Raw genomic sequence first — 27,633 nt, forward strand, 5'->3', positions numbered from 1 at the left:
TGCTTGCAGTGTTTGGTGGCTCACTCCAAGGCCTCTCTAAGAAATCGAACTAAGGAAAAACACATCTAATGGAGAATGTTGGTTTGGTGACAGCCCGTGCAAAAACACGTCTCAGTTGTCTACAGTGCGAGGAACTTGGTACATATTTATGAAATTGAAACAAAAGCAATTCCTGAAGATTCATGGAACTCTCGCAAATCACTCATTACTTAACCTGAATGACAATGTCTTTGTAATGTCACCGTGGCCTCCTCAGTGGAAATCAAAACTTGAGAAGATTATGATGAAAAGATTATAAAGACGTACATATTTCTAATGCAGTGGTCCTCAACCAGGGGTGACTTCATGCCCCGCCTCCCCAACCCCGGGGGACATTTGGCCATGTCCAGAGACATTTTGGTCGTCACAAGGGACAGGGGCATGGAATGGATAGGGACCAGTGGTGCCTCTGAAACCCCGCAGTGGCCAGGACGCCCCCACCGCAGAGCTCTCTGGCCCCGGATGTCAGGAGGGACAAAGCTGAGACACCCTGCTCTAAGGCAATGACGAGGTGGTTTTTTTGTTTGTTTGTTTTTTTCAAGTTCTGATATGTTGGTGTAGAGGCTGATCTGGTCCTTCTACCAGTGATGATGGTTAATTCTTTCAAAGAACTAGCTCCCCTCGAGGAAATACGATGCTAATTGCCTTTCTCTGCCAAACAGCACTTACTGCCTTCCCTGGAAAAATATATAGGTGGCCAGGCAACCGTTCCATTACCTTCTTTTTAACGTTCTGTAGAGAAAAGTAGACATCTGGGGGATATATCTTAAGTCAGAGTTTATTTGGTCAGCAAGACTGGGGAGATGGAAACCTAACTAGCACTTTCTAAGAAGCTGCAAAGAAATCTAAGATTTCCGGCACATCTAAGATTCCTGCTGGGGTGCTGGCTACAGTCTGTGAGCCTTCTGAAGGATGCAGGGGATGTCAGGCAAGTAGAAGGACACTCTCCTGTCATCCTGCCTTATCTTGGTCACCCATATTTTGGCTTTCAAAAAGCTACTGTCACGTTATCAGCCCGCTCACCGACAGTCCCCGGGGAGCCCACTCCGGAGAGCAGAAAGCGCATCCCCCAGGCTGCTTTCAGCGAGTCACACAGGGAGCCCGAAATCCCCCACGGTAGGATTTTTCACCTTGGAAATCGCAGTCGCCACAACTCAGCATTTTATTTTCCCGTTGGAGAGTCATTTGTTAAACATTTACCAGCACACCAGGGGGCGGGGCGGGTACGGATGCACACCCGTCAGGTTTTCCACTGGGAAATGCCCGGGCACAGTAACCCACCCGCCACGTTATTTTTTCTCGTCTTCTGTTCTGTGGTTCTGTGTCCTCCTCCCATACTTGGACCAGCCGTGCCAACGCATCTCACGTGTGTCTTTCTGTCTGCATGCGTTCTTAAAAAATGTGTTAGGCCGTTCCATGCACACTTTTTTTTTTTTTTAAGATTTTATTTGGAGAAAAAAAAATATTTTATTTATTTGGGCAGCCCTAGTGGCTCAGTGGTTTAGCACTGCCTTCAGCCCAGGGCCTGATCCTGGAGACCTGGGATCGAGTCCCACATGGGGCTCCCTGCATGGAGCCTGCTTCTGTCTCTGCCTCTCTCTCAATCTCTGTCTTTCATGAATAAATAAATAAAATCTTTAAAAAAAAGGATTTTATGTATTTACTTTTTTAAGATTTATTTATTTATTTATTCATGAGAGACATAGGCAGAGGGAGAAGCAGGCCCCATGCAGGGAGCCCAGTGTGGGATTCAATCCCGGGACTCCAGGATCACGCCCCGGGAGGAAGGCAGCGCTAAACCGCTGAGCCACCCGGGCTGCCCTGTGCATATGTTTTATTTTTTATTTAATTTTATTTTTGTGTGTGTGTGCGTGTGTGTGCACATGTTTTAAATGTCATGCCTTGGGCAGCCCCAGTGATCCTGGAGACCCAGGATCAAGTCCCATGTCGGGCTCCCTGCCTGGGGCCTGCTTCTCCCTCTGCCCCTCTCTGTGTCTCTCATTAATTAGTAAATAAATAAAATCTTTTTTAAAAATTAAAAAAAAATGTCATGCCTGGCGTGACTATAGAGCTCATTTTGCATCTTGATTTTTTCACTCAGTGGTTAAGACCCACGGACGGCACATCTAAGCGGTGGCTTCTCGCTGCTGCGGAAGGCCTGCGCGTCCCCCACGCCGGGCCTGCCCGCGCCCCGGGACAGCGGCAACACACAGAAAGGCCTGGGGACGGAGCCTCGTCCAGCCCCAGCAGCAGCCAGCTCGCTTGCTTTGGCCAGTCGAACAGGTGCGGGGATCCGGCTCCAATCCTCTTGGCCTGCTGCTACGGGACCATCTAGCGCCGGAATTTCCCTGAAAGTCCTGAAACGGGATGCAGCTTTCTGAGACTGCCCCTGTCCTGTTCCTCTCAAAGGCCGGCTTGTTTGTAAAGGGCTTTTCTTTTGTTGTCCATCATTGGCCAACAGACCAGGCACATCAAAAGCAGGCTGGTGAAAGTGGGATTTTGCAAGGTCTTAGGGACAGGGATCCCTCACGGTGCACTGGACTCTGCGATAGAGATGTCAATTGTACTCAATGGGCCTTCTATCCTGGGACTTTATGTTTTGGGGGAGAGAGAGAGAGAGAGAGGGAGAGGTGGGGCGAGCCTTAAGCACACTCCACCACCAGCAGGGAGCCTGGCACGGGGCTTGATCTCATGCCCCTGAGATCATGACCTGAGCCAAAGCCAAGAGTGGAATGCTTAACTGATTGAAACACCCCAGCGTCTCTCCTGGGACTTTATTCTTTTTTTTTTTAAAGATTTTATTTATTTATTCATGATAGACACACAGAGAGGCAGAGAGAGAGAGAGAGACACAGGCAGAGGGAGAAGCAGGCTCCATGCAGGGAGCCTGATGTGGGCCTCGATCCCGGGTCTCCGGGATCACACCCTGGGCTGCAGGCAGCACTAAACCACTGAGCCACCCAGGGACCCATGGGACTTTATTCTTGAAGCTGGTGAGGCCCTCCCCAAAGGCAGATAGGTGAAGCCCCAGAAAGTGCAGTCGGGGTGGATGAGCAAGTGTCCAAGGGGGGCAAGTGCTGTTTAGCGGCCTGGACCGCTGTACCCCTTCCTAGACCCCCGCTCCCAGGGTTACTGTTAGATGCTTCCCTCCCCACACAATACATACCGTTTTGTTTAGGGTTGTAGGGGAGACCCTTGCCCTCTAGATTCCGGGGCAGATGTGCTCAAGGAGAGGCCACGATGACAGCAGCGGTGCCACCTTCAAGCCGCACGGCCAACGTCAGCCTGAAGAGAGGAGGCCGGTCACCGGGGGCCCTGCCCGCCAGAGGCCCAAGCCGCCCGCGCCCTGGCCGCGCCCACGCTGAGCCTTCTGCTCTGAACCAAGGAGACGTGGGCTCCACACCGCGTGTCAGGAGCAGCAGGAGGGGACACCGGGGACCCACTCTGCGGGGCTCTGCGGCCAGCACGCCCAGCCTCTCCCCGTCCGCTTCGGTCTGGAATTCGGCTTCCAGGGAGGGACGGTGGTGTTGAGGGGTTGGCCACCAGAACCTTCTGTCCAAGGCCTCTTCACTACCGACGGATGAGCTTGGGCTTGCTGAGTCAGGGAACGGGGCCCAGGAGCTACCCGGGCTGGCACAGGCATTTTTGCGGAGCCAATGAGCTTCCCTTGGAGGCAGAGAGATGCTTACCGTAGCCTGTTCTGGATCCTGCATCGAAAGGTCTCCCAGGCCATTGGCTCCCACGGGCAGGTCCAGAAGCTCGGGCCGGCCAGTCAGCAAAACCCCAAGCTTTCTAGGCAGAGAGACGGTGGAATTCACCGCAGCCAGCCACCCACGAGGCAGCCCTGAAACCAGGAGCACGGACTCTGGGGTCAGCCTGGCCCCTGCCAGCTGGGACCTGGAGCAAGGCACTCCACCCCTACGAGCACCCCCAGATGTAAAGTGGGGGGTACAAACGGGGTTTCTGTGATAATTAACGTGCGTCCAGTCCCTAGCACATTCCTAAGGCATCTCCGGATTCAGAAAATGGGAGATCTTACAAAGACCTGAGCTCCCCGTAATTTAAGGGCCCGCTGTCACTTCTGACTACACGGCTGTCACACTCTAGGAGCATCTGGGTGAGCTGTGGCATTATATGCCCTCAGCCTCTGGCAAGGACAGAGTTCACCCTCTGGACTACAAACTTGATTTAGAAGAACGAATGACTTCCTACTCCTTAAATAAAACCAATGTGGGATGCCTGGGTGGCCCAGCGGTTGAGCGCCTGCCTTAGGCCCAGGGCGTGATCCTGGGGTCCAGGGATCGGTCCCGCATCTGGCTTCCGGCATGGAGCCTGCTTCTCCCTCTGCCTCTCTCTATGTGTCTCTCATGAATAAGTAAATAAAAATGTTAAAATAAATAAATAAATAAATAACTTACTTAAAAATAAAATAAAATCAATGAACAGGCTTCCCCCTGCAGAAACGCTCGGGCAAAGCCACCACGTTTGGCCGGTGCTCCTCAGCCATGATGCATTAGCGTTTGTAAACCCGCTTCTTCCCACTGACCTGAAAAGCTAAGATCTAGTTTGTTGCTAGTTTAGAAGCAGTTTTATTTGACCACAACGGGAATCCATTTATTTCAGCCCAGATCTATTTCGAATAATCAGAAAAGCGCTAAGCCTTCAGTTTTCTGTGATCTACGCAGCCTATTTTGTGAAGTCACGAGTGCGGCCGTGGACCAGCAGCACCTGGCAACTTACTAGAAATGCCAATTCTTGGGCCCCATCCAGGCCTCCTGAAGCCGACTCTGGGGATAGGGCCACTGGTCTGACTTAGCAAGGGCTCCGGTGGTCCTGACCCTAGCGGATGCTGATGGGGCCTTACCCAGGTCCCCTTCACCAGAGCATCCACTCCCTAGCCGCTGAGGGCCAGCTAACCGCTCACAGCGGCCCTTCTGGGCCTCAGCCCTTGGCCATCCGGCCAGGAGAGCTGCCCTTTTCCCTGGGGAAGACCTCTGACGAGGACCAACCAGCCCCTCTGCCTCACCTGGGCCTAATTCTGCCCAACAACCCATATTTTAGAACTTTCCAGTATGGGGAATGGAGCTAGACTGCAGTGGAGACCCTCGCCCTAGCTCCTGGCCTTCCTGGCCCTGCTGACCCCCGGCCCGCCCCTTCTCCTGAGAGCAAGGCTATAACCTCTCTCTGGCCCCTGCTGCACCCCCTGCCCCGCTTCTCCTGTGAGCGAGCCTACAACCTCTGCCTCAGGCTCTGCCCCTAGGGAATCTGATCCATGGCAGTTGCTTTCACAAACTCTTCCCACATTTGCTATTACCAGAACGTGGCTACCACAACCACCAGGGAGCTCACACACGGCGATTCTAAAACCAGCACACCCATACCTAAGGTCCGACAGGTTGGAGCTCAGAGGGTGTGGGTACTAAGGGGCACCACTGACTTGCGCGTGGCTGTGGCTCTGACTCCGAGTCACGGCTCAGGGGACGTTCGGCACTTGGGATGCGTGGGGCGTAGAACCAGGCAGGTCTAAACCCGGACACGGCAATTGGCCAGCTGTGCGAACTCGAGCGGGAGACTACCTGTGGGCGTCCTTACCCCAAAGCAAGGAATAAAGGTTCCAAGACACGGAGGTTATAGGAGAATCTGGTAGATGGTCTATTCACCACTCAAGGCCGAACCGTACTTTTCTTAATAGGGACAATTATGGGACTTACCTCACAGGGTTTCGGGGACGATTATAAGGTAGAGCTCTCAGCAGTGTGGCCGGCGCCCGGTGGCTACTCCAAGAAGGTGGGGTGCCATTCCGGCCACTGGGCGGGGAGTGTTCATCCCTTTCCCACCATTGGTGGTGATGGGGGGTTACACTGACGTAGCAGCTCCCTCTGGAGTCCACGGCACCTCCCCATTCCAGCGATCATTCTAACTAATTTAGTGTGTGGTACTTATCTCCAAGAACTAGATTTTAGAAGTAAGCTCACGTATGTTGAAATTCTCGGTGACGTACCCACAGCCAGAATTAAAGAATGGAGTCTTCCCTCCAGTCTTGCTCAAACTTGTTCCTCCAGCCCCTGACCAGCCCCAACCTGCTGACGAGGCTCACACACCGAGGTGTCAGGATTCACAACTAAGCAAAGGGTCACTGGGGAAAGTGTTCCAGTCACAAGCTGCAAGTTTATGTCTTTGGGACCGTTGGCCAAAAACAATGTTTCTCTGCCAGCTGGAGATATTTTTACTACGAGTATCAAGTAATTTATAATTAGCCAAAGGGAAGAAGAAAAAACATGCATCCTTTTGTTATCGGCTAATAATATGTTAGCTTTGAGGAACTAAATCCCATTTGATCCCAAGTGAGGAGGAAAAAAAAAAAAATGAGTGAAATGAAGCTCTGCTCGCTTGGCAGAGGGCTGGCCTGGCACCTAACCAGGAAAGGTATGAAAAGGTCAAATGCACCTCCCACTACGTGGCCAGGAAGTGGTTTGTGTAGAAAAGGGCTAGGATTTATTTGGCGACTTCTCAGTCATTCAGCTGTGGCCAACTGAAATCCTGTGAGCGGTGCCCCTGACACCCAGGGTGTGGAAGCCTGAGAGGCCGAGACGCACCCCCCCCACCCCCCACATTCACATCCTCCCCTGGGAGGCACTGAGGAGGCCACAGGGAAAGACACGTAGACCAGCGCAGGTTCCGAGAGCCCTGGGCCCTAAGAAAACAAGAGGTTACGAAGACCGTCTTTTTTTTCTATTTTTATAACATTTTATATAACTCATAAAACAGTGCTTGTATAAAAATTCACACAAAGTTGCTAGAGAGCATACAATTTCCAAAAATGTCCTGGGTTTGTTTTGTTTTGTTTTGTTTTTTGTTACATTCAGTTTTCTAAGGATGCACTCAAATCAATGGTAAGATGCAGACATTATGCGGTATTTCATTATCTTTGGTAAAACTATGCTCATTATTTTGTCTCCTCACAGTATTAACTCTGATATCCACTTTGTGCAGGGTCTGCTTTCACTAGGATGTCAGAAGAACATTAAGGCTGGATCTACACGAGGCAAGTATTTCCAAATGGCATTAACAGCCCCTTGGCCCCCACCTCCACTTCCTACTGCTAGCCACACAGCCGGGCAGGGGAGAGATCGCAAGGACCTCCAAACGGGGGTCTCAGGACCCCTCTGCAATCAGACAAGAAGCAAACATTTGGGGGGGAAGGTGGAAACTGAGGCCATCTCTAGAGGAACCCCAGTGGCCATGCTGCGGCGAGGTCAGGCCAGTGACTTACCATTTAAACGGCGAAGCCTTTCACCGCTAAGTAGATCCCATTGGTTGGTTGATGATTGCTGCCAACGGTTACCCCCTCCACCCAAACTTAAAAAAAAAGGAAGATCTGGGGCCAACGCTGAAGGGGGAGGGGCACACTAACGCCCATGACACTAGACACAACTTTATTCCCTGTCAAACATTTGTTGTCATGTAGACACAGCCAAAGTGAACTGAAGCAGGATTAGAACACTTAGTACATTCATGACTACCTTCATACATTCTTTTAAGACTTACTAACGGAGAAAACGAGGGTCACTACCACCTATTGTGACTTGCTATTTTACTTAACATCAGAATGTGTCTGTGCTAATTCTTTAGTCCTCTGGATACAAAGGGGAAAAAAAATAATCCAAAAACAAGCAAGTAAAACCCAGAGTTTAGATGGGGAGGAGGATGGGGTTTACCAACACATTTTATGGAAAATAGTAAATTTTGAAAACAAAAGTTAAGTATCTTGTACTTCTATTGCTTCACATAAAAAACTGCCCTGGAGCCCACCTGTATGGCTGGAGAACTGAGGACACCATACAGACGGACGCAGGAGCTGCAGGTGTTTCCTGATGAGACGGTCCAGAGGGACAGGAAACAACTCCCAGAGTGTGTCCACCTCTCTTCACTGAAAGGGACTCTAAGATTTGGGCCCGGGGTGGGGTGGGGTGGGGTGGGGTGGTAGGTGTGGGGGAGTAGGTGGGGTGAGAGATGGGTTGGGTAGGGGGAGGCAAGGGACAGGGCGGGTGGGGGGGAAGCCCTACACAGGAAAGGTATTAAGGAAACCACCAAAATGCAGTTTCCAAAAACTGAACATGCTCTAGGTTGTGAAGAAAACACATTTCATTCCTAGAACTTGTTGATTTCTCTGACGTGGGGAGACAGGACTTTTTATTATTAATAAATGATTGTGCTTCTGAAGTTGTAGGGTCATAGTCCACCCTCTAGAAAGCAGGGCAATTTTCACATGGCTTGGAATCCTCTCGGACACATCCTAGAGACCAGGACAAATTCCACGGCACTCTCCAACCACGACAGGGCTGGCGGGCGAGAGTGCCACTGCCGTCTTTGGGTAGGGCGTGTGCACGCACGCGCAAGTGTGTGTTGGAGAGACTAAGGCATAGAGAAAGGCCCAAGTGGGGGGAGGGGGGGGAGTTTCCTGGCTGCTCTAGTCCCTTCTTTCCAGGCACAAAGAGGCTGAGCTCCTTATTCATGTAGGTCCCCTTCGTCCCACTTAAGTTTTTTAGTAAGAAGAAATGTGTGTGCACATGTGGGTGTGTGTGTGTGTGTGTGTGTGTGTGAGACAGAGTCATTAAGTCCCTGTGCATTTCTAAATTTCAATAATTTAGGTCTGCAGTTTCAACAGAAATAATCTGTAAATGACATTTAAAAGCAAATTTACTAAAGTCAGATTGGCAACTTTACATTGCTCAAAATCCTGTCATTAAAAAAAAAGAAAGAAAGAAAGAAAGAAAGAAAAAGGCCCTCTGGGTGCAGGCAAAATTCACAGATTGTTTCTATTATTTCTGCATTTTAAGGTAGCAAAACATTAAGCCACTAGGTTATTAAATCTGCAACATTCCACAAGGATTTCAGGATGACCCTGTGTGGTTCAGTTCATATTCTAAGTTTCTGGGATGAAGTGTTCAGTTTGAGTTACACGGTTTCCTTTCCCTCTTAGGGAGCTGGACCCCAAGATCAGGTAGGTAAAAAGTACTGTTTCTCAGGACTTGACCTGCTGGGGAATTTGCTGACGGGATGTCCTGGAGAGTACGCCACTGGCCTGGAGCAGTCTGACCTTCCCCAGCAGTGAGGAAAGAAGAGAGGTCTGACTCCAAGGCCACGGGACCGGCCAGATGTAGGGCAGCAGAGCTTTGGGGGGGGGGGGTTGTGAGGGGACAGCTGAGTGGATCCTGGGAAGGGACAGGGGAGCCCCATTTGAATGACCTGTGACCTTCCAATGCCAGGTATCCCCAAGAGGGCCCAAGGCCTGGGCTTGCCCTGAGGAACAAGGATGTGCTATTGACGGGAGGGGCCAACACTGAGGCGTGGTGAAGCCACCAGACAGCTCCCAGAACCCGGGTGTTGCACAAATACACACACGGAAAGTAAACAGCTCTGGAGAGCCCAGAGGGGCCCCTCCTTCAATCAAACAAGAAGCCAAATATTCACACACACACTGTTTTTCAAGGAAATGTGTCCGCCCCGCCAAACAGCATCCTTGTGTAGAGAGGGAAGGGGGCAGTGGAAGGACACAGCTCAGAATGACATCGTGTACGTGTTTCCACGTCTATCTACATTCATGTCATCATCATCATCATCATCATCATCATCATCCAGTGTTCTCGTCTACAGAGAGTGAGCACAACATTCTACCGACATGGCAACTAGGAATAGGCCAGGTCGCGTGAGTGGGCCCCTTCCTCAGCACCGCAGCGGAAGGGAGAATGCAACCATGGTGGGAAAGGACGTCACACTATTCCATCCCCTCTACTGCCATCCAAGGGGCATCTTGACTCTTCCAAAGTCGGATGTAAAAGACAAGGTCAGTAAAATCGGTCTCTATGCCACCCGGAGCTATTATTAGCCATCATGCAGGAACATGGCATTTCTAAAAATTTCATAAATCTGAAACCATCTTTAAAAAAAAAAAAAGAATCCCAGCAACTGAAGTCATCTTACAGTACTTCATCTCCAATATTTAAGAGATAATTTTTCTAAGTAAAGCGGCCCCCAAAGAGCCCACTGATTTCTTTTTTCCCCTTAAAAAGGGTTTCTTTTTAATTAAAAAAAATTTTTTTTTAATAAAAATGGAAGATGTAAAATGTGGGAAGAGGAACGGGAGAGAGGAGAGCTGCTGAATATGCATTTGAAATCGCAGGGGGCAGGGGACGCCGCCAAGGGGAGAACCCTACTCCTGAGGCCCCTCTACTCTCCGGGCTCAGCGCCCTCCCCGGCTGCGGCTGCCCCGCGGGGACACAGGACAGGAGTCGGGAGGGGGAGAGACCAAGCGCAGGGCCTCGCTCACTTGTGGCTGGGTGGTGTTCACGTGTGCAAATGGACTAAGCCGCTCCCCACGGACATAAGGTGCGCGTCTGTGGACACCGTCCTCGTGCTCTAAAAGAACCGCCGGGTCCCCGGGGGTGGGGGGGCCCCCCCCCGCCGGTCACTTCTCCACTTTCTTGGCTTTCTTGAGGATGTCGCATTTCTTCCTGTTGGGGCGGCGGCACCGCTCGTCGATGCTCGGGATGCACTCGTAGTGCCACACCTCCTCCATCTTCTCCACCGGGTACACGGCCTCCACGTAGTGGCGGATGAGCCGCAGGCGCGTGGGGTCCAGCTGCTTCTTGTTGCAGGCGCCCGAGTGGTTGTACTGCAGCCGCAGGTTCTCGGCAGTGAAGAGTTCGGGGAAGAGCCTGACCAGGAGCCGCGCGGCGAAGTTGCCCACGGAGAGGCTCTGCTGCACGATCTCGCGCACCTCCTTGTCCGACAGCAGGTACGGCGAAGGCACCGGGAAGTCGGGCGAGGGAACCACCAGCTCGTCCAGGGGGATCTTGCAGAAGTCCTTGCTGCTTCTCTCGGGGGGCAGCGGGGGCCCCTCGAACTCCTCTCGGAACCTCTCGGGGTTGATTGCATAGCTCGCCAGGTCCCTGCACTCGGGGCCCGGCACGTGGACCTTGCGCTGCTGCTGGTAGGAGCGCCGCTGCTCCGTGTCCCGGCGCCGGCAGCGCTCGTCCAGCTTGCCCACGAACTCCAGCGTCCACACGCGGTCGTTCTTGGCGCGCGGGTACAGCAGCTGCACGTAGTGGCGGATGAGCTTGATGCGGGACGGGTCCAGCTGCTTCTTGCCCAGGGAGCCGCTGCAGTTGTACTGCTTGCGCAGGTTCTCGTGCGTGAAGAGCTCGGGGAAGAGGTGCACCAGCAGGCGCGACGCGAAGTTGCCGATGGACAGGCTGCTCTCGTAGATGCTGCGCAGCTGCTCCTTGCTGAGCAGGCGCTCGGCGCCCGGCACCTCGAAGTCGGGCTGCGGGATCTCCAGCTTGTCGAAGTCGATGGGCACCAGCCAGATCTTCTTGGACCGCCGTCCGGGCCGCTCGCCCTCGAAGCTGTCCTCCACCTTGACCACGGAGATGTCGTCGGGCAGGCTGGAGGAGTCGTAGCAGTCGTCGCGGGCCGCCTCGCCCTCGCTGCCGCCGTCCAGCGCCAGGCCCTCGAGCTCGTCGTTGAGGCGCTGGGCGCACTGCTGCAGCCAGGCGTCCTCCTCCTGCATGTCGGGGAAGTAGATCTCCGTGTAGTTGCGGATGATCTGCAGCCGCTGCGGGTCCAGCTCCTGCTTGCCGCCGTCCCCGTAGCAGCTGAACTGCTCGCCCAGCTTACGGTGGTCGAAGAGCTCGGGGAAGAGCCGGTGCAGAAGGAACACGGCGAACTCGCCAGGCGACGAGGCTTCGTCCAGGAACTCGGTGAGGTCCTGCGTGTCCACCACGTGGTCCGAGGCGATGGTGCTGCTCCGCTCCAGGGACAGGGCCTCCTCCTGGTCCTTGCTGTCCAGGAAGTGGCCCGCGTCCACCTGCTCGGCCTCAAAGAAGCCGGGGACCTGGCCGCCGGGCTGGCTGTCCTCCATTTCCCGCTGGGCCCAGAAGCGGCTGAAGAAGTCGTTGAGCTGCGGCAGGCACTCGGCCTGCCACACGGCCGTGTCCTTCACCGACGGGTAGTAGACCTCCACGTAGTTGCGGATGAGCTGCAGGTGCAGCGACTCCAGCTTGCGCTTGGCCGCGAAGCCGCACGCACTGCAGCCGCGGGAGAAGTCCACGTCGCTGAAGAGCTCCGGGAAGAGCTGCACCAGCAGGCGGCAGGCCAGGTCGCCGCCCGACAGGCTCTGGTCCACGATCTGCTTGAGCTCCGCCGCCGTGAGCTGGTACTCGGGGGGCGGCTGGAACTTGGCCACCATCTCGCTGGGGCTCACCTGCTTCTTGATGCGGCTCACTTCCAGCGACAGCAGGTCCACCTTGCTGTGCAGCTGGGACATGTTGGAAGAGAGCGTGTTGAGCATATAGAACATCTTCTGGATCAGAAAGTAGATGTTGGGGTCCCCGTCGCTGGCCGCCGCCGCCCCGCCCCCACCCCCGCAGTCCCGCTTCTGGGGCTCGTTCAGGAGCCGCAGCGGGGACGGGCTGTTGCTGGCGTTCGCCTTTTCAAAGAGCTCGTAGGTGCTGAGCCCGTCCCCGGCCGGGGGGTTCTTCTTCTCCATGATCTTGTGCGAGATGCCGTACAGAGGCTTCTTGTAGGACGGGGCGGTCGCGTCGTTGCAGGGCTCCTCGTCGCCGGGCCACCCCATGCCCGGGGCCTTGCCCCTGCCCGCCGGCTCCCCGTTGCCCTGGCAGGGCGAGCTGTTCTCCCGGTTGCGCATGCCCGCGAGGAGCGCCTGCAAAACAAACGGGGTGTTAGGCCGCGTGTCAGGCCACCCTCAGGTCCTACCCAGCCCAGGGCCCAGGCCCAGAGCGGGGGGGGGGGGGTGGGGGGGGGGGGGCCTCTGCAGCGCCAGAGCTGCACAGCCCATAGCGACCGCTGCCCCCCCAGTTCGCCCCTGGGGTTCCTGGGAACCCGAAGGCTTCAGCTTCCTGTGGCTTCTCCGACCTGGGCTCCGCGGCTGGCTCTCAGGTGGGGACCGTGAGCCCTGCCTGCAGCAGCTCCGGAAAGGACAGCTCCCCAGGTGCCAGGCGGGGAGCACAGGCCAACCCCAGCGCTGCCTGCAGGGACACCTGCGATTGGAACACGGCTGGCCCGGATCGTCCCAGAGCCCGCGCAGCTGTGGAGCGCATGAGGTGACCGGGTCCCCGGGCTTCTAGGTGGCTCTCTGCAGCTGGTCCGGCAGCCACTCTCCAGGGGCGCCCCAGCGTCTTAAGGCAGCCACTGTAGGTAATGAATTAGTGCCTCTCCAGGGGTCCTGGCCGGGTACTAGCCAGCCTTGCTCAGCAAAGGATGGTGAGAAAATTAAACTCCACAAAACTGAGTTCGGGGACTACTTCCTCAGCTCACCCCAGCACCGCAGGCGCACTCTGCAAGTCCACTCCTGCTGGACTCCCAGGGCACCCCCAAATCCCCTTTAAAGACCTCAAAGCTTGAGTCCAAGCTCCAGCACCAGCTAGCAAATCACCTTGGCCCTTTGAGAACCCAGAGTTCTTGTTGCTTTCACCAGTGGTTTCCCCTGTTGCCAGGCCCCCTGAACATTTTAAGAGGCTTATTTACGTATATATGGAAAAGTGCTGTTCGACACACGCCCAAAGGCAACTCAATGGAGAAAAGATAATCTTTTCAACGAATGATGCTGAACAATTAGATATTTATATGTAAAAACAAACAAAAACTTCCATCATACGTATACCATATAAAGAAATTAACCCAAAATGGATTGTGGACGGGGGCATCTGGGTGGTTAAGCCTCTGCCTTTGGCTCAGGTCATGATCCTGGGGTCCTAGAATCGAGCCGTGAATCAGGCTCCCTGACCAGCGGGGAGTCTGCTTCTCTCTCTCCCTCTGTACTCCCACCTCACACGTGCTTTCTCTCTGTCCTTCTCTCTCAAATAAGCAAAATCTTTATTAAATTTTTTTTAAGATTTTGTTTATTTATTCATGACAGACAGTGAGAGAGAGAGAGAGGCAGAGACACAGGCAGAGGGAAAAGCAGGTTCCACACAAGGAGCCCGATGTGGGATTTGATCCTGAGACTCGGCCATCACACCCTGAGCCAAAGGCAGAGACACTCAACTGCTGAGCCACCCAGGCGCCCTAAAAAAAATTTTTTAAACCAGAATACATAAAGAACTCTCAAACTCAATATTGACATACAACCCAATTAATGACTTCAATAACCACTTCAAAGGACATATATAAGTAGCAAATAAACATATAAAGATTATTAAGATATTAATAAGTTGCAAATTAAAACCCACTGGGAGATCCCTCATCATCCCTACCAGAATGGAGACAAACAAAAAGACAACACCCAGTGTCGGAGATGTGAAGGAACTAAAAGTCTCATACACTGCTGGTGGGGACATAAAATTGTATGACCACTTTGGAAAACAGCTGGTAGTTTCTTAAAAAGTTAAATATACACGGACCATATAATCTGGTATTCCATTCCTAGATATTCATTTACCAAGCAAACAGAAAACACATGATCATACAAAGACTTGTACACAAATGCTCCCGGTAGCCCTATCTGTAAACACCCAAAAGCTGGAAACCCAGAATTTTATCAATACACAGATAAACAAACAGCGTTACATTCATGTAATGGAATACTACTCAGCAGTAGAACTGATACAGTACTCACGAGGACTCTAAAAATAATTACGCTAAAGGAAGCCAAACAAAAGAGGCCATACTGCAGGATTCCATTCATGTAAAATTTTAGAAAATAAAAACCTACCAATACTGTTGGAAAGCAGATTATGGTTTCCTGGGGGTGGAGGAAGGACGTAAAGGAGCCTATGGAAACTTAATCGTAGTTCGTGATTCATGTTTATTATCTTGATCATGGTGATGGGCTCACACGTCAGAACTTATCAAATGCTACTCTTTAAATATCGTGCCATTCACTGTATTTCAGTCCTAACTTAATAAGACAGCTTAGTAAAGCTGTTTTTGACAGATGTTAAACTTGACCCAAAAACTTATTGGAAGGTGTTTTTGAGGCTTTAATTAAGAAGAGCTGGGATCCCTGGGTGGCGCAGCGGTTTAGCGCCTGCCTTTGGCCCGGGGCGTGATCCTGGAGACCCGGGATTGAATCCCACGTTGGGCTCCCGGTGCATGGAGCCTGCTTCTCCCTCTGCCTATGTCTCTGCTTCTCTCTCTCTGTGTGTGTGACTATCATAAATAAATAAAAATTAAAAAAAAAAAAAAAAGAAGAGCTAACTGGCGAGCAGCGGTGGTGCAGGGGAACGACCACACAGGGCTGAAGCACAAAGTGTTTGCTTTCACGGACAGGTGTGTGTGCCAGGCAACTGCAAAATTGATAAAGAACAAAGTGCATCCTTTGGAGGTTTCCACACCCAGGGAAAAATGTGGTTGGAAAAACGGTGGCCAAGGCTAGTGCTTCTGAAACCCTAATATACCTATGAATCTCAACTGGAATCTTGCTACAATGCAGATTCTGGTCCCTAGGCCTGCATTTCTTTCTTCTTCTTTTTTTAATTTTATTAATTTTTTTAGCAATCTGAACAACCAACACGGGGCTCGAAGTCCCGACCCTGAGATCAACAGTTGCATGCACTTCTGATTGAGCAGGCAGGCGTCCCTGGGCCTGCCTTTCTAAAGAGCTCTCTGGCGCTGTGGGTCCTCTCTGAGTAGCCAAGGCCTGGAAGACAGTGTCTGCTCTCACTCTGTCTCATCCAGGCAGATTCAATGTCATGTCTAAGTCTTCGGGGAACTAATGCCAGCACAAAACAGTACGTGACGTGTTTTTCTCTTGTGGCCTAAAAAGGGTAGGGAGAAGAGACAGTCCCAAGAGACTAGATTTATAATGGCAGGTGAGCAAGACAGTGGTGCCAAGGTCCATCTTGGAAGGCCTGCCTTTCTAAAGAGCTCCCCTCTATACGCAGGTCTAGATGAAAACAGAGACCGAGGCCACATAAACATGTAGGACTTTGATCTCTCTCAACCACCCACATGTTGTATTTCACTTTGTATTTTAAATTAATGAACTACTTCCTGGTCCCTCATTTTTTTTCCCCCAGTCTTTTAGATAATGGAATAATCTGACTCATGCAGAGACAGGCTGATTTTTCTCCTGCCTCTCTGTTGATAACAACCATGCAAAAAAGAAAAGCTACTTTACTCTGTAAGAACCTGAAGATAGAGGAATTTTAATTATGCCATGGAGCTGGCCAATACTTTCCTTAGGGTTTGTTTGTATAAGCAAATGAGGGTTCAGAGGCACCTGGCCCTCCTACATCCCTCCTCCTCCTCAAGAACAGAGGACCAGGGGCCTGCTGGGGGCAGGGGGGGCGGGTCGTGAGAAGCCTACCCCCGTGAATGGCCTGCCCTGCCACCAGAGACTCTCCCACCTGGGGTCTCCTCACCCCACTGCCTGCAACTTCATCACACTGTGTGACTGCTGACGTGATGGGAGCAGGCCATTCCCAAGCCCTTCCCCACCCAGCACCTCGCGAAGTGCCTGGGACACAGAATTGCTCGGGCACGTTTGTCAGCCACATGCACGGATGGCTAAAGCAGGCCAAGGTGTTCTATCATTCTCACATCTAAGAAAAGGGAGCTGTTCGGATAGGCCATGAGCCTTATGAAGAACACGTCTGTAGAGAGGCATAAAAGTGTGGGTGAGATCTCAGCTCCGGAGGTCCTCCGTGACCTGGGCCAAATCAAATGATTTTTTTGTGCCTCGGCTTCTAGACACTCAGGCGTAAAGGACAGGAGGTCTCCCGGGGTAGTTATGAAGACGCAATGAGATCAAGTACGGAAAGCCCTGTCTGAATCAGAGTAAGTGCTTAATAAATATTCACTGTTAAAATATAATTATTACTAAGCAATGCTACTCCTGAGCCAGAGCAGAGGTAACACACAGGGCCTTTTATTAAACTAGTTGTAAAGAAAAAATAAATAAATAAAAATAAACTAGTTGTAAAGATTACCCTCAACCAGTACACAAAAGGACTTGCCTACCAATACAAGGCATCAGGGTAAGTCACTCATAGAAGGCACTTCTCGGGGATCTGTTTGCCCCAAAGGCTGTGGGGAGGGGACGAGTACTGGACACTGAATGAAGGTGGGGTTTTAAGCTCTTTACATATCTTTTGTCCTGCCTTTCTGGCAGAAGACAGAGGATTATGAAGGGAGGAAGACACACACACACACCAGAAATCTGGAGAAAGGGAGGGATGGAGATAAAAATCTTTACCCCAAACACAGTATGTCTGGAACGATGGATGGATCGTGACCCATTTGTTGGTTCATAACCAGGAGAAGAAAGAAAGAAGGAAAAAGGCAGGGAGGAGGAGAAAAAAAAAAAAAGAACAGAATTGAAAAATACCAGGGTGCATGGCATATAGTAAGAAAACGAGGGAAAGTTCTATTTCGTTTCTGTGTATTTACGTACAAACCCACGTATGTGAGCTGTATTCCTCTATCAGAATCTGTGACTGTGGGGTCACAAAAGCAGGGCCCTGATAGTTCAAAGTGCCTTGCTTGCTAATTCCCGTAGGCCGTAAATTAAATGTGAGCAACTTAGTCACCATTAAGTTCAATTACACCAAAGTAATTTTGGAAGTCCTGTGGCTCATGAGATTACCATGAGGTTTTACCAATATAGAGGAATTTGAGTTTCTAATGGCAATCGCTAAAAAAAATCATAAATACATTATGAGTCGTTTTAGAAAAAGGGTCTTTGCTTTACAAGTGATCCCACTAATACATTTAAAATGAGATTCTGGGGACACCCGAATCTGGGCTCAGCGGTTGAGCACCTGCCTTCAGCTCAGGGCGTGATTCCAGGATCTGGGATCGAGTCCCACATCAGGCTCCTTGTGGGAAGCCTGCTTCTCCCTCTGCCTGTGTCTCTGCCTCTCTCTCTCTCTGTGTCTCTCATGAATAAATAAATAAAATCTTTAAAAATATGTGAATAAATAAAATAAGATTCTGTCAGAGGTCACCAGAAACATCCAATGCAGCAAAAGTGCCACATTCTAGACAGAGGTCTGCCCCAATTAATATCCAGTAAGGAGAATAAGTACAGGGAAAATTTTCTGGGTGAATGGTCGGAATGCCAATAACAAAGAGAAGTCACCGCTCTCCCCCACGTTCCTACAGCGGGCAGAAGGCCAAAGTGTATCAGAACTGGAAATCCCCTCTAAAACTCTCACTGTTCAGGATCATTAATAAAAATATTTCAGTTTCTACTAAGCATGTTAGAAACACTGCCATCAACTAGAAACATTGTTGGCTAACTTGCTTGAATAAAATATTAAGTTAGAGTCCCAGTAGAGGGCAACATTCCTCACTCCCAGAGACCTTAGATACACAATTCCACACAAAACACAACGGAAGCACCAAAGAGAAGGTTCTTAGATATCCCGACGCTGGTGTCCTGTCAACTCAGTGTTCCAATTAATTCCGCAAACGCTGCCAAGGCGACAACGGGCTGGCTGCATTTGCTGCTGATGATAAAATCTCTGCTCAGCTGTCTAGGAGTATCAAGAAATCTTTAAATCTGTGCTACTTGGCACTGGGTGTCTGGCTGACACCATTCCCAATTCTCCGAGGCTCATCTTCCAGCCATATGGGAACTCTGCAGCAGAGCTCAGGCTCTGCGGTGCCAGCATCTCTCCTGGGTTGGGCCAGGGCATTTCATTCTACTGCTAGCACCCACCCTCAGGCTCAAGAGGCGATGATGCCCAAATTCCCTCTGCTGGGGAATATGGACAAAAAGAGAGCTTGTTGGGCTCCAAGTGAGGGTAAAGAGGCCACTTAGGGGAGATTCCATGCGTCCCTGCCCAGCTACATCCCAGGGACTGGGTCACCAGGGAGACGCTCCAAGCATTAAACATCTTGCCTCGTGACTCCAAATCCAAGCAGTCACTGAATTCAGCTCGACAAATGAGGAGTGGCTAAATGGTGCCCAGAGAGTCGGCAAACTGGAACACCAAGAAAGCAGCACGTCTTCCAGAGAGTACGCAGTAGAGAATTCATGTGGCATCAAGGCCAACCCAGTGAATGGGCTCCTGGGGCGGGTGTGGGGGGGTGGCATACCTCTGCCCCTCCCCCCCAGCTCCCACATGAATGAATAATCAAGGCAGAGGTGGTGCTTACCTTTTTCACTTTCAAGAGAATTTTTCTCTTTACCATTACCATCATCAAACGACCAGACACAGTTAGCACTAAGGCCTGGAAAGCTCTCTACCTGCCAGAGCCAGGAAACAAATAGTACGAAGTGCCCAACATCTGGCAGGCACTGTGCAAGGCTCCGGGGACACGGAGGACAAGCCAGACAGTCCCTGACCTCATGGCATTTACCCTGTGGGTCATCCTTATACTGTTAACAGATGAAGAAATTGCCCTGATGCCTGAAGAAATACAAATCTGGGAGATAAAGCAATTACAGTGGAGAAGAGACAGGCCAGGAGTGGAGCAAACCGTCAGGCCAGGACGCCTTCAGAGACTTCTCCCCACATCTTACAAACACCGCGCAGCCCTGGGGGCCACCAGCACGGGTGGAACTGCCCAGTCTGAAACCAAGCAGGCTTGCGAGAACTAACTTTCCTGAGCCTCGAGAAAATGGGAATGGCACAGCACCTCTCTGCTGCGGTTGTTACAGAAATTATTTTGAATCTCCAGCTGGTAGCAGAGCCACTGACGCTTAGGAGGTATTCGGTATGTTTGCACTGAATGAGTGAGATGACATTTCCATTCTCCAGTTGGAAAAACAAAACACAGTGACACTCTAGCATTAAAAACAAACAAAGAAATGAAAAACCCCAGGAGAACAAAGCTAACTCCTGCCTGGCGTGCAGCTCTTGACGATTGCCCCTACTTCCGTGAACAAAAAGATGATTACCAATAAAAATGTTGGCTACTCACCTCCCACATCTGCTGTATTTGGCCATGAAGCCTTTTCCAGTGGAGGTGCCAAGTAAGTCTTTATACAGCCTTTTGTTCGGTTTTTTGAGGGAGGTTTTAGGTTTCTTCGAAGTATTGTGCTAAACGTCACTCTCAACAAGTCGTCAGCACTGACAGGAATCTGAATATGATGTACCTTTGGCATCAAGGTGACCACTCAAATCCTACCCTCCACCCTTCATCCTCTTCCCTTTTCCTCGGGCTCAGGGGAGAAGATGGAAGGTGGTCTATGTCCTGATGTGGCTGGGGTTCGGAATCAAGGGCGCCAAGCCTGGGGTGTCCTAAGGGGTGTCAGATGGTCTCCCTTGGCAATTCCATGCCATTTTGGTTCTGGTAAGTGTGGAGGGAGGCAGGTGAATGCTGACACAAGGGGGAGGGGGAGGCTGGAGATGGGGACTGCGAGGCCGTTCTGAAGGCTGAGCTGGGGCAGGCCCTGTGCTGGGCTCCCTCACACACAAGAAACCAATGTGAGGTAACTATGGACTCTTCGTACAGGCTGGACCAGAGGAGGTGGGGCTCGCCTCCCCAGGCGCAGGGAGTGAGTGATCCCAATCACTCCTGATACTTCGCACCAGGAACAAGGCTGCCCCACTGGATCCTGGCACTTTAATATCTATGCCTGACTTGTCGCATCTGTCTGGTAGAGCTATTACTTCTCTCATCACTGGTTTGTCTTTTGGATTAAACAAGGAATGGTGCCATTTGTCAAGAAGGCACTCGGTCACTGGTCATAAACTTCTCTTCCACTTTTTTGGGTTAGCGCTTGTTTCAGCCTCCTGGATCCTCTTGTTTCACTCGGGTAAAAAAGCCACATACGTTGCCCCCAACCACCACCTGCATCCTGCCACCTTATATGTAAGAAGGATCAGAGAAGATTCGGGGGGAGAAGGACCAAGGGCTATTCACTGTGAATTAGAACTAGTGCCATTTTGAAAAATCAACATATACTAGAATTTCATAAAACTGATGGGATTGTTCTAAAATCCCAAGGGTTGGGATCCCTGGGTGGCGCAGCGGTTTGGCGCCTGCCTTTGGCCCAGGGCGCGATCCCGGAAACCCGGGATCGAATCCCACATCGGGTTCCCGGTGCATGGAGCCTGCTTCTCCCTCTGCCTGTGTCTCTGCCTCTCTCTCTCTCTCTCTGTGTGACTATCATAAATAAATAAAAATTTAAAAAATAAATAAATAAATAAATAAAATAAAATAAAATAAAATCCCAAGGGTTCTGAGGCTATTGATTTACTGACACATCAACTCACACAGACTTTTAAAAGGAAATACTGCCTTGAATTCACATGACACCTTTCTACAAGGACCTCAAGAATTTCAAAAGGTTTATACTTACATATATTCTTTTTGCAGAACAGGAAGGAGTGCGTGGATATCTACTTTACCTTATGTATAGTAAGGAGAATAAACAAAACTAGTGAAACCCTCAAAATAAAATCCAGACTTAACATGTCTTTTCCAATCTAAAATCTAACAGGTTAGAACTGCCTGCTATATCCAATCTACTGAAAAGTAAACATAAATGCCCAACTAGAATATGTAAATTGGACGAGTAATACTAGAAATATTCAAATACAGTTTGGTTCCCTTTTCTCCAAACGTGTCAGAGTTCCAGGATGATGCCTGAAGTCCCAGCTGAAGCTTGCTGCCTCACCAAACTGAGAGGCCTCTGAAACCTTCCCATCGTTTATACGATGCTCAGGGAAATCCCTCCACCGTGAACCTCAATTGGGTTCCAGCCCGATGCTTCACATACTGAAGGAGTCAACTAAAATACATTATCAGAAGAAGCTTCTCCTTCCCTCTCTACCCCCAAGAATGCGAGGACACTCCGTCCTCTGTGATGCCATTCCAACAAAACCATACTGAAGGAGAGGATAAAAAGGGGCTCCACTGTGCAAGGAGACAATGGGACCACCTCAGATGGTCCACAGAGGCCACACTCCAGCCTCTACACGGTCAGAATCCCTTCCTGGGGTGCTTGTTGTTTCTTACTGTGGTGGACTTTTATAAAAATGACAAGAGCTGGGCAGCCTGGGTGGCTCAGCGGTTTAGCGCCGCCTTCAGTCCAGGGTGTGATCCTGGAGACCCAGGATCGAGTCCCACATCGGGCTCCCTGTATGGAGCCTGCTTCTCCCTCTGTGTCTCTGCCTCTCTCTCTCTCTGTCTCTCATGAATAAATAAATAAAATCTTAAAAAAAAAAAAAATGACAAGAGCTGCCCTAGCCTTATGTGAGAGCCTCTTTGCAATGTGAGTTTGTTGTTCCTACCGTCGTGGGTGGGGGGAGCCTGTTCTTAGGCCCTCTGTGTCCAGGCTGGCCCACGGGACTTGCTCTGACCAGTGGGACATCAGCACACGTAGTGATGCAAGCAGAGGTGTGAAGAGCATCTGTGCTCCGGAGCCTGGCCTCTCTTGCTCTTAGAACTCTTGCATGGTACGTGAACAAGCCTGGACTAGCCTCAGGGGACCCGGGGGATGGAGAACATGCAGGAAGGGAAGCTGCAGCAGGCCGAGCAGAGACCCCAGACACGACAGTGGGGCCATTCCAGATCGCCCAGCCCCAGCTGTGTCAGGCCAAATCAGGAACTATCAGCCGACCCACAGAACTACAAATATAAGCATAGCTATTTTAAGCTGCCAAGATTTGGGGTGGTTTGTCACATGGCAAAAGTGAACCAATACACTCAACTTTGTGTTCCATTTCTTGAACTCTGGCTTTACTTGCAAACTTGAAGGAGTCTATAGAATTGGTCCTAAGTAGAAATGTAATGTGACACACAGAAAAAGACGTTTTCAGGAGTTTCTTTAGGAACCTAACCTAGTGCTTCTCAAACTAACTCAACACTTGCAGGATAACCTTGAGGCATCGAACCCATAGAAAGACTACAGAGGGCACTAGGTTTATGTATATGGACAGTCGGTGCGGCACTGCTTGCAGTAACACGGGAGTGGGAGACATCTATGTAGCAATTGTTAGGAGAAAGGATAATCAATTATCCTGTAATAAGGACTCCTGGGTGGCTCAGCAGTTGAGTGTCTGCCTTCGGCCCAGAGCATAATCCTGGAGTCCTGGGATCGAGTCCCACATCGGGCTCCCTGCATGGAGCCTGCTTCTCCCTCTGCCTGTGTCTCTGCCTCTCTCTCTGTGTGTCTCTCATGAATAAATAAATAAAATATTTAAATAAATTAATAAATAAATAAATCATGCTGTAATATAAAACATAAGAAAAAATGGTTACTTGTTTCTCTTTTTTCTTTTAAAGGTTTTATTTGAGAGAGATGAGTGAGAGAAAGAGAGCACACGAGCTGCTGGCGGCGGGGAGAGGCGGGGGTGGAGCTGAGCAGGAGCCCAACATAGGGCTCGATCCCAGGACCCTGAGATCATGACCTGAGCCAAAGGCAGACATCTAACCCACTGAACGACCCAGGTGCCCTGGTTACATGTTTTTCAAACAAGCTATTCTACTAACCATCTTAGAGCTCTCATTCTACCAGTATGCATCTCACTCTGCCATCAGAAGTCTGAGATTTCATCTGCAATCATCACTCACTGCACTGAAACCTGCTGTCCACACATAAAACTGTCCCCAGAGTCACAAGTCACACAGCAAGTGGCTGGTGTGGGCAGCCAGAGTCAAGGGTGGGATATCCACAATTAATTTACTTAAAATGCTCATATAGTTATAAAAAATTTCAACTTTTTTTTCCTAGGTGGGCATTACTGATTTTTTAAAATGTACTGTTGGAATATGAGTCATGGTTGTTTTGTTTTGTTTTTATTTTATTTATTTATTTAATTTATTTATTCGTAAGAGATACAGAGAGAGAGGCAGAGACACAGGCAGAGGGAGAAGCAGGCTCTATGCAGGAAGCCCGATGTGGGATTCGATCCCGGGACTGCAGGATCACGACCTGAGCCCAAAGCAGATGCTCAACCACTGAGCCACCCAGGCGTCCCTGAGTCATGGTTGTAAGTGAAAACAACCAAAATGTCTTATCAACTGATGAACAGATGAACAAAATGTGGCATATTTATGATGGAGTATTATTTGGCCATAAAAAAGAAGTGAAGAATTCATCCAGATGATCCTTGAAAATGTTATGCTGAACCTTGAAAATGTTATGCTAAGTGAAAGACATAAAAGGCCACATATTCTATGATTCCGTTTGTATGGAACGTCCAGAATAGACAAATCCAGAGGGACAACGTAGACTAGTACTCGCCAGGGACTGAAGGAGAGGAATGGGGAGCGACTGCTACTGGGTACAGGGGTTCTCTGCAGGGTGATGAAAATATTCTTAAACATTATTATAGTAATAGTTGTAAAACTCTGTGAATATACACAAAAAAACCCACTGAATTGCACAACTTAAATTAGTGAATTGCATCGTATGTGAGTTATATCTTAATAATTCAATAATTGAGGGGGTGGCACCCAGGTGGTGCAGTCAGTTGGGGGTCCAACTTCTGGTTTTGGCTCAGGCTGTGATCCTGGGGTTATGAGACTGAGCCGGACATCAGGCTCTGGAGTCTGGGAATCCCTCTTCCTCTGCGCCTCTCCAATCCTGCTCACTCACTCTCTCAAATAAATAAATAAAATAGATCTTTAAGGGGGGGAAAGAAAAGCTGTTTGGGGAAAAAAAACCTCAAATAAATAAAGGTATCACTCAATGATCCATAATATAGAATGTAGGCTGATGCTCATTATAATATAAACATGCATATTTAAATCCTGGTGAGAATCTTAATCTCATTTTGCTTATTATAGCAAATGATAGTTTTACTTATTGAAGACTCACTCACTAAATCTCTAAAATCCATGTACTTCCAATTTATTTGGATTTGCCCTAGCATCTAATAGTTTCTTGGGTTTTTTTTTTTTTAAGATTTTATTTATTTTTTCATGAGAGACACAGAGAAAGAAAAGCAGAGACCCAGGCAGAGGGAAAAACAGGCTCCTTGCAGGGAGCCCAATGTGGGACTCAATCCCGGGACTCTAAGATCACACCCTGACCCAAAGGCAGACACTCAACCGCTGAGACACCCAGGTGTCCCTAATAGTTTTAATTCTTTAAAACAAACCAGTAACAACCCAAAGAGTGCCAGGCTGATGCTCCATGGTGTTCTGGCTAATGAAAATGAGATTGAAAATGTGGGCTCTCTTGGACAGTCAGACAGCAGTTGAATTCCTCTCTGGGTCTCTCAAAGAGCCTGTCAATCTATGTTGGAGAGCTTGGGAAAATGTCCTTCTAAGAGTTTAAGGTGTAGACTACTGGTCCATGGGGAGGTGCAGAGGTGAAGCATCCTAGGCCAGAACCCCGATACCCCAAGGCTGCCTCTCTCTCCTTGGTCTTAACTGTTCTTGTTTCCCACCTGGACTGCTGGTTGCTAGAGGGGGTCACCATGTCCAGTTCTGTTGTCTTTCTCTCTCTTAGAATTTAGCCAAGTTCAGGGTGGTACAGTGTCCAACTTCCGGTTTCAGCTCAGGCTCATGAGATCGGGACCTGCATGAGGCTCCATGCTCAGCTTAGGATTCTCTCTCCCCTTTCCTCTATCCTTCCTGCTCGTGCATGCAAGCGCACATGCTCTCTCTCTCAAATAAATAAATCGTTTTCTTTTTTAAAAAAGAAATTTAGTCAAGTTCAATGTAACCAGCAGGTGATGAGAAAAATAAAGTAAATTCATACATAAAAGTATAGGCTAGGGAGTAACAGGTATGTTACAAAAGAATTCTGCTGGGCAGCCCGGGTGGCTCAGCGGTTTAGCACCGCCTTCAGTCCGGGGCGTGATCCTGGAGACCTGGGGCTCCATGCATGCAGCCTGCTTCTTCCTCTGCCTGTGTCTCTGCCTCTCTCTCTCTCTCTCTGTTTCTCATGAATAAATAAATAAAATCTTTAAAGAAAAAAAAAAGAATTCTGTTTACAAAAAGATTCACTGAACAAGTTCTCCTAATATAAAAGATGGGCTTGATTCAGGAAAAGACCTCCCAACCCTCAACTTTTCCAGGAATCTGTGTACAGTGTGTACTGTGTAAAATGCAGTAGGCCTTTCTTAACAGTCCTTCCTAGCAAGTGGAGCAAAGCAAAACAAAGAACTCAAAAGCAGGTTGCACTGTGCAGACTCCCCTAGTCCCATAATGAATCCAGACATATATAAGAATTCTAGCTAGAAAAGACACCTTCTAGAAATTTAAGCCAAGGATGGGACAGCTGAAATGAAAGCTTTCTCGTGCCCAAGGGTTTAGCAGTCGCCTAGATGCCCACAAGTAGAGAGAGAGAGAGAGAGAGCGCATCTGAGGGTCAGAGCCCAAGCAAACGGCGGAAGGGGCTGGGCCCTCACCTCGGGAATCAGCCGCCGCCTCTTCACGCTGGGGACAGAGTCAGGCTGGCCATCGCCACCCGGCTGCTTTCGCTTGCTGGAATCCTGGAGGGCAGTGAAGACGCTGTCCAGAGGGTGCTTCTCGGAAGACCTGGAACTCACTGAGCAGTCCAGGGCAGCATCTTCGGCCTCTGTCTCCACTTTCACAGTGTTATTTTTTAGAACTGTGGCAGAGAAGAAATAGGGCTCAGTGGGAAAGACCACTGGGCCGCTCGGAGATTAGCAGGGTTCCCGGAGCGGGGGGTACTTGCGGGCTGCCCTGTGACACTATCACTCAGAAAATAGAGTCTAGTCACATTACAACTGCACTTTCCAACCTAGCGATGTTTATCTGACCGTGTTAGTGCTAGACAGTAAAACGACCCTGCAAGAACTTTTTGGTCAAAACTGGTTTTAAGGTCTTTTTGGGGGAAAGACAGGAGATGGAGAGAAAGAAACAAATACTATCTTTTAAATGATACTTTAAAAAAAGTAACTCTGGAAAGATACATAAGACATTTACAGCAGGTAAGTACGGGCAGAGGGGGATGGGAAGCAAGCATGAGAAGAGGCTTTCTATTGATTTTTCACTCCGTAACTTTTTATATTTTTTAACCATATCGTGTATGACCTAATAAAAAATATTAAATTAAAATTACTTTTTAAAAAGAAGCTTTTTTTTTTTACCTTCTTCTACATCTTCACTGAATTCAGTTGAGTTCATCTTCTATTCCACTAAATGAAAAGACAAAGACAAAGTCTTGATTTATTGCTTGATTTATTTCTTAATTTTCCATACCCATAAGAAATTCCCTTCCCCTCCCAACCCTGGCTCTGGGTAATGGAAGGTTAAGCTGATACTGTTCCCTCACATCATGGAAAACTGCATCCTCTCAGTGTTTGCCTGCAGTCGCTCAGAAGCAGCCAGGCCTCCCGAACACCCTCTGGGGGGACTTCTCGAAACTTCACGCAGAACGCGTCTTAAAGCATCAACAGAGTCACTTTCAGACCGAGGGGGGAACGTTATTTGAGAAAATCAAGTCTTACAAAAGACCCAAGTTCGGGTGATCTCCTGTGGGTCCCTGCTTTCTAAATTCCAGCCACAGAATGAAAAGGCTGGCTGAGGATGTAGGCCGAGGCTCCTCTGGACACGAGCGGGTCATGAGACTCCAGGTGTTCCAGAAAGACCCACGCCGCCCCAGATGGCAGCCAACAGTCACATGGCTACTGAGGATTGGAAGTGTGGCCAGCCCAAATGAAGATGTGCTGGAAGTATAAAAGTACACTCTGGATT

General features: G+C 49.7%; 1 protein-coding gene across 2 annotated transcripts in view; it reads right to left on the reverse strand.

Moving 5' to 3' along the window:
• Window positions 1-10,373: 10,373 nt before the first annotated feature.
• The window catches only part of BEND3 (BEN domain containing 3), a 32,197-nt gene continuing 14,937 nt past the window's right edge, over window positions 10,374-27,633 (reverse strand). The window contains exons 2-4 of one of the 2 annotated variants that reach the window (XM_025444638.3): window positions 27,027-27,074; window positions 26,322-26,524; window positions 10,374-12,763 (exon numbers count right to left, since the gene is read on the reverse strand). In XM_025444638.3, coding sequence (XP_025300423.1) covers window positions 10,508-12,763; window positions 26,322-26,524; window positions 27,027-27,063 — 2,496 coding nt within the window. In that variant the 5' untranslated portion in view covers window positions 27,064-27,074 and the 3' untranslated portion in view covers window positions 10,374-10,507. Of the gene's footprint in view, window positions 12,764-19,932; window positions 20,363-26,321; window positions 26,525-27,026; window positions 27,075-27,633 lie in introns of those variants that run through there. The other variant, XM_025444639.3, reaches the window with a different exon arrangement.

The sequence above is a fragment of the Canis lupus genome, chromosome 12, assembly GCF_003254725.2.
Source record: "Canis lupus dingo isolate Sandy chromosome 12, ASM325472v2, whole genome shotgun sequence".
Classification (NCBI taxonomy): domain Eukaryota; kingdom Metazoa; phylum Chordata; class Mammalia; order Carnivora; family Canidae; genus Canis; species Canis lupus.